Source organism: Pteropus vampyrus, unplaced genomic scaffold, assembly GCF_000151845.1.
Source record: "Pteropus vampyrus isolate Shadow unplaced genomic scaffold, Pvam_2.0 Scaffold177, whole genome shotgun sequence".
Taxonomy (NCBI): Eukaryota; Metazoa; Chordata; class Mammalia; order Chiroptera; family Pteropodidae; genus Pteropus; species Pteropus vampyrus.
Window position 1 is genome coordinate 2,962,621 of NW_011888958.1, and position 5,550 is coordinate 2,968,170.

The window sequence follows — 5,550 nt, forward strand, 5'->3', positions numbered from 1 at the left end:
AATGTTCCAGGTGATTCTAACATATGGGCAAGGTTGAAAGCTAAGATCTTCATTTGTGAAAACCAGTGGTTCCCCAAATTGCGGGGTATACAAAATGATTTGCTCTGAACAGTGATTGGAGTAATGGAATAATGACTAGAAACAACAATTCTCTGATCAATGATGTCCTGTGAAACAAACTAAGTGGCAGAAATAGCGGAGAAATGTGAAAAAAAAATCTGTATCTTACTCTCAGGAGGATTCAAGAGGATAAACGTCAATAGAACAGAGCAGGCTACCAAGAAAAAGGAATCCAAGAAATATTAAGAATTCCTAGAAGTGAAAAGCATGATTGTCAACCACTCCTCCCAACACTCAGTAGGAAAAGAAAAACTCATTAAAGTATAAAATCACAGAATGGAAACCACTGAAAACCAAACTGGTGACTCTGAAGAGTAATCCAAGGAATTCTATCCTTGAATAGAGAATAAAACGGCTAATAGGAAAGAGAAAAGTGATGTGGTTGCTCCATCCCAGAATTCCTACAAAAGGATTTCCTGAAAAGAGAGGACAGAATGGAAAAAAGAGTAGCAGTAATTAAAAAAAAAAAAAAAAAGGAAATAAAACATACCGAGTTAAAGAAAAATTTAAGTTCTTGGATCAGATTAGAGGGGATGACGTAGGGCATGTTTATTTATTTATTAAAATGCCAGGTCCAAAGAACTTAATATATTTTTACGTCCTAACAATTTAGTTACTATTTGAAATAGATACAAATGGGAAGAATAGTGAATATGTTTACGGCATTCTTAAGCACATGTGCACTGTTGAGCGCCGCACATCTCAAACTGGAATCGGATTGGACTCTGCCACCCTCATTTCCTATCCCACTTTGATTTCTATACAGTGCTTCACAGTAACTGCCCTGAAACCTCAGCTTTGCCACCGGAGGGAATGAAATGACGCCACCGGAGGAAATGGAAAATGACCGAATGTTGAAATCAGAGAACTATCTTAACTAGCAGTTTATGCAGTATCTGAAATATGCCACACATCATTGTGTTTTCCTCGAAGATTTAGAATGTCCCGCGGTAACCCTGTGAGGTCCCTGACGATGGCTCGGGCTGCCTTGGTGAGTTTTGGGAACCATGGCATTAGACTATAAACACAGGTTCTTTCTGGAAAATGAGATTGGGTTGGACGAAGAAAATTTTCTTTATTAAGCATGTCTGATTAGTTTGGACATTTTAATAATAAGCACCTCTGACTTTTATTACTCTTTATAAAGTTTTTCCATTTCAAGAAAAGAAGCCAGAAAAAGAACAAGCATGAAAGTGAATGAAAGAGATATAAAGAAATGAGAAATGAAAAGAAAGTCTTCTGGCAGAGGGGCCGAGGTGCACGGGCCCAGCACCCCAAATTTGTCTGTGCGTTTCCTTCCATCATGTGTAAATGTGGCCCATGTCCATCTGAGCTCTGGCTCCTCACCTATTAAGGAAACACACTAACTTCTCTCACACGTCAGGAGCCTCTGGATGGAACTCCCACTGCTAATTACTCAGGAGAGCAGAGCATTGAACACCACAGCTCTGGAACTCTCTCTGCCTGGCTTCCAATCCTAACTCTGGCAGCTACTCGCCGTGTGATCTCAAGCAAATTCATTAACTCCTCTGTGCCTCAATTTCATCATCTTTCAATAGTGAGAATAATAATGTTTACCTGTTGTGGGGGTTACAGAGTGGTCCCCGACCTTTTTGGCACCAGGGTCTGGTGCTTCTATGAGAATCTAATGCATGATGATCTGACGTGGAGCTGAGGCAGTGATGCTAGTGCTGGGGAGCAGCTGCAAATACAGATGAAGTTTCACTCCTTTGCCCACTGCTCACCACCTGCTGTGCGGCCCGGTTCCTAACAGGCCATGAACACATACCAGTCCACAGCCCAGGGGTTGGAGATCCCTGATATAAGACACGTACTATATGGCTAGTCCTGAGTACATGCTGGCTATTATTGTTGCTGCTGAATAATATATTTTTTAAAAAATTGGCCTACAGATTCTTTCCCCTCCAGTAATCAGAACTAGGAAATGTGAGGGACTGTCCTGTTTATCATGACATCCACAGGGTCAGAAAGAGGCCAGAGGGAAGCCACAAAGGATCCATGTACGAATCAAAGCTATAAGGAGGTTCTTATAGCTTACACCACCATTAAGCAGAACTCAGTGGGGAAGTGACTTGAGGAGGTTCTGTTCTGGTCATCAAGTCAAATTAAGATAGACCTCTGACTTTTATTACTCTTTATAAAGTTTTTCCATTTCAAGAAAAGAAGCCAGAAAAAGAACAAGCATGAAAGGGAATGAAAGAGATATAAAGAAATGAGAAATGAAATAGAAAGTCTTCTAGCAGAGGGGCTGAGGTGCACGGGCCCAACACCCCAAATTTGTCTGTGCGTTTCCTTCCACCATGTGTAAATGTGGCCCATGTCCATCTGTGTTCCGGCTCCTCACCTATTAAGGAAACACACTAACTTCTCTCACATGTCAGGAGCCTCTAGATGGAACTCCCACTGCTAGTTACTCAGGAGAGCAGAGCATTGAACACCACAGCTCTGGAACTCTCTCTGCCTGGCTTCCAGTCCTAACTCTGGCAGCTACTCGCCGTGTGATCTCAAGCAAGTTCATTAACTCCTCTGTGCCTCAATTTCCTCATCTTTCAATAGTGAGAATAATAATGTTTACCTGTTGTGGGGGTTCCAGAGTGGTCCCCGACCTTTTTGGCACCAGGGTCTGGTGCTTCTATGAGAATCTAATGCATGATGATCTGATGTGGAGCTGAGGCAGTGATGCTAGTGCTGGGGAGCAGCTGCAAATACAGATGAAGTTTCACTCCTTTGCCCGCTGCTCACCACCTGCTGTGCGGCCCGGTTCCTAACAGGCCATGAACACATACCAGTCCACAGCCCAGGGGTTGGAGATCCCTGATGTAAGACACTTACTATATGGCTAGTCCTGAGTACATGCTGGCTATTATTGTTGCTGCTGAATAATATATTTTTTAAAAAATTGGCCTACAGATTCTTTCCCCTCCAGCAATCAGAACTAGGAAATGTGAGGGACTGTCCCTGTTTATCATGACATCCACAGAGTCAGAAAGAGGCCAGAGGGAAGCCACAAAGGATCCATGTACGAATCAAAGCTATAAGGAGGTTCTTATAGCTTACACCACCATTAAGCAGAACTCAGTGGGGAAGTGACTTGAGGAGGTTCTGTTCTGGTCATCAAGTCAAATTAAGATAGGGGATAATGTAATGTCACAATCTCACAAATGTTTTCCACATCTCTCCCACTCCCAAACATTAAAACTTTTTTTTTTTTTATTTACCTTATTTCTATGTCCCATAAAGAGATATCGTCACTGATCCAGGGATTGGATGGCTCGGCTGGCGTTATCAAAGGATCGTATTCCACATACTGTTCTGTGTAAGCGATTAAGCTGTAGAACGAGCAAAGAGGAGCAAAGAATGCCACTGATTTCCTATGAAAAATTTTTATTCTGTTTCACATAAACATTATATCAATCTTAACATAATTCTAAACTAAAGGGAAAAAATGACCACCACTCCCACTTCCGACAAATTGAACTGTTTTCATCTGCCCTTGTTCCCTTCTCATTGTGGACACATGGCCTTGCATTAATGCAATCACAGTCTTCAGATGGACTTTACATCTTTTCCCCTCTTAACTCTTTCCCTGAACCTTGGGGCATCCCTCCCTGGTTACGGTAGCCTTACTGATACGCTGGTCTAAAACTGCTTCTGTATAACCCTTTAGACGACATATACTACAGATCCCAAGGCGTCTGGGACACACAGGATGCTACAGTTCCTCCAGGCTGCCAGCCCAGCATTCCCAGCTGGAAGACTCACTTATTGTAAAGACTTAAATCCTGGCAAAGCATAGGAGTTCATATAAGCATTTTTCCAAAAAGCAACTTCATTTTTCTAGTTATAATTTAAATAGCCATATAATCTTTTTAAGTACAAATTTTATATTTTTATCAAAATGCATGCAGTTAAAACAATAAAATAGCATTAAATGATTTCACATACAAAAACAGCAATAGCAATGATTTTTTTTCCCTCCTATTCCTTCCCACAGAGGCATTCACTATCTACCCTTCTGTTTCTTTTAGCATTTACCTGTATATTTCTACATTAAATATTTTTATAGTTGCTCTTGATTTATCAATTTTAGATGAGAATTTAACTTTCTACTTACCAATCCCCAACTCCCCATACCATTTACTCCCAGGATCTTCCAAATAGATTTATATATCAATTTTTGTTAAATCAATAGTCAGTGTCCACAATACTGAACTAGATAAAAATTATTTGCTGCTGACCTAAGGAGCATATTACTTTTTACAAGTGTTCTAACAAATCTGTAAAACATCTAGCAATAATTTTTCCATATCTTAAATACATCAGATAATCAATCAGTTCTGTCTCTCTGTTTCCTGGAGGCCTTCTTTGTCAAGAGGACAAAGTTTTGAGTCCTCTTGCTCCAATCTGGACTGTTTGCTCTCTAGGCTTGATGCAAAATCATCATCCTGGGACTTCCTTCACATATGTGTTGAAGCCCAAGTTTCCTGGATTCCATGTCTGTCTATTGGTTTTACTCTTTGGTTGTGTTGAAGCACATCCTTTAGTAGTTTCCTAAGAAAGGAAACTTACTGCTACATATTTTGAGTCCTTGCAGGTCTAAAAATGTTTCTACTTTATACTTGAGTGATAGTGCTGGATATGGAACCCTAGGATAAAAATAAGTTTCTTTCAGTATTTTGAAGGTTTTACTCAACCTTTTTTTTTTTTTTTTTTTTGCATTCAGTGTTACTATTGAGAAGTCTGGATTCATTTTGATTCTAAATAGTTTCTTTTCTCTCTGGAAACTTAGAATCTTCTCTCTATTGCTATAGTTCTCTGAAATTTCACCATGGCCCTTGCTGATTGTTTTTATTCTCTGTGCTGAGTACAATGTGAAATAGGCAAAAAAAGTATTTCCCAGGAATATTACATTATTTCTTTGCTAATGTCATACCCTTCATTTTTCTTTCTATAATTCTTTTTAGTTAAATATTGGACATCTCGAATTAATATTTTTCCTAAATTTTCACTCCAATTTTTCTTTTTTGTCTTTTTGACAGTTTTCCAACCTTTCTCTATTTTTTTTTTTTTAAATGTGGCTCTCATTTTCTTAAGTTTCCAGAGTTCACTCTTATTTATCATAATATTTAAGTTCTTGTTTTGTGGATGAAATATCTTCTCATATCGCTGAAGATATTAATTCTATATTTTTATTTTCAGTTTCTTCTGTTTCTTGAATAGTTTTTTGGTTCCTTTAAGTTTCTTTCTCTGTTTATTTGTTTTGATCATATTCCTTCACATTGGGTTTTCCCTTGAGTGTCTGGAAAATCTCTAGACATCCATTTGTGCTAAAGAGTGATGTACTAAAACCTTCTTGGAGGCTCAATGTGTGCGTGGACAGGACCTGCCAACTGAAGAGCTTCATTGTCG

General features: G+C 39.2%; 1 protein-coding gene across 2 annotated transcripts in view; it reads right to left on the reverse strand.

Annotated features, from left to right (window-relative positions):
* The window catches only part of RGS6 (regulator of G protein signaling 6), a 457,947-nt gene that overhangs the window by 31,474 nt on the left and 420,923 nt on the right, over window positions 1-5,550 (reverse strand). For both annotated transcript variants that reach the window (XM_011370921.2, XM_011370922.2), the window contains exon 13: window positions 3,360-3,470. In XM_011370921.2, the coding sequence (XP_011369223.1) occupies window positions 3,360-3,470 (111 nt within the window). The remainder of the gene's footprint in view (window positions 1-3,359; window positions 3,471-5,550) is intronic.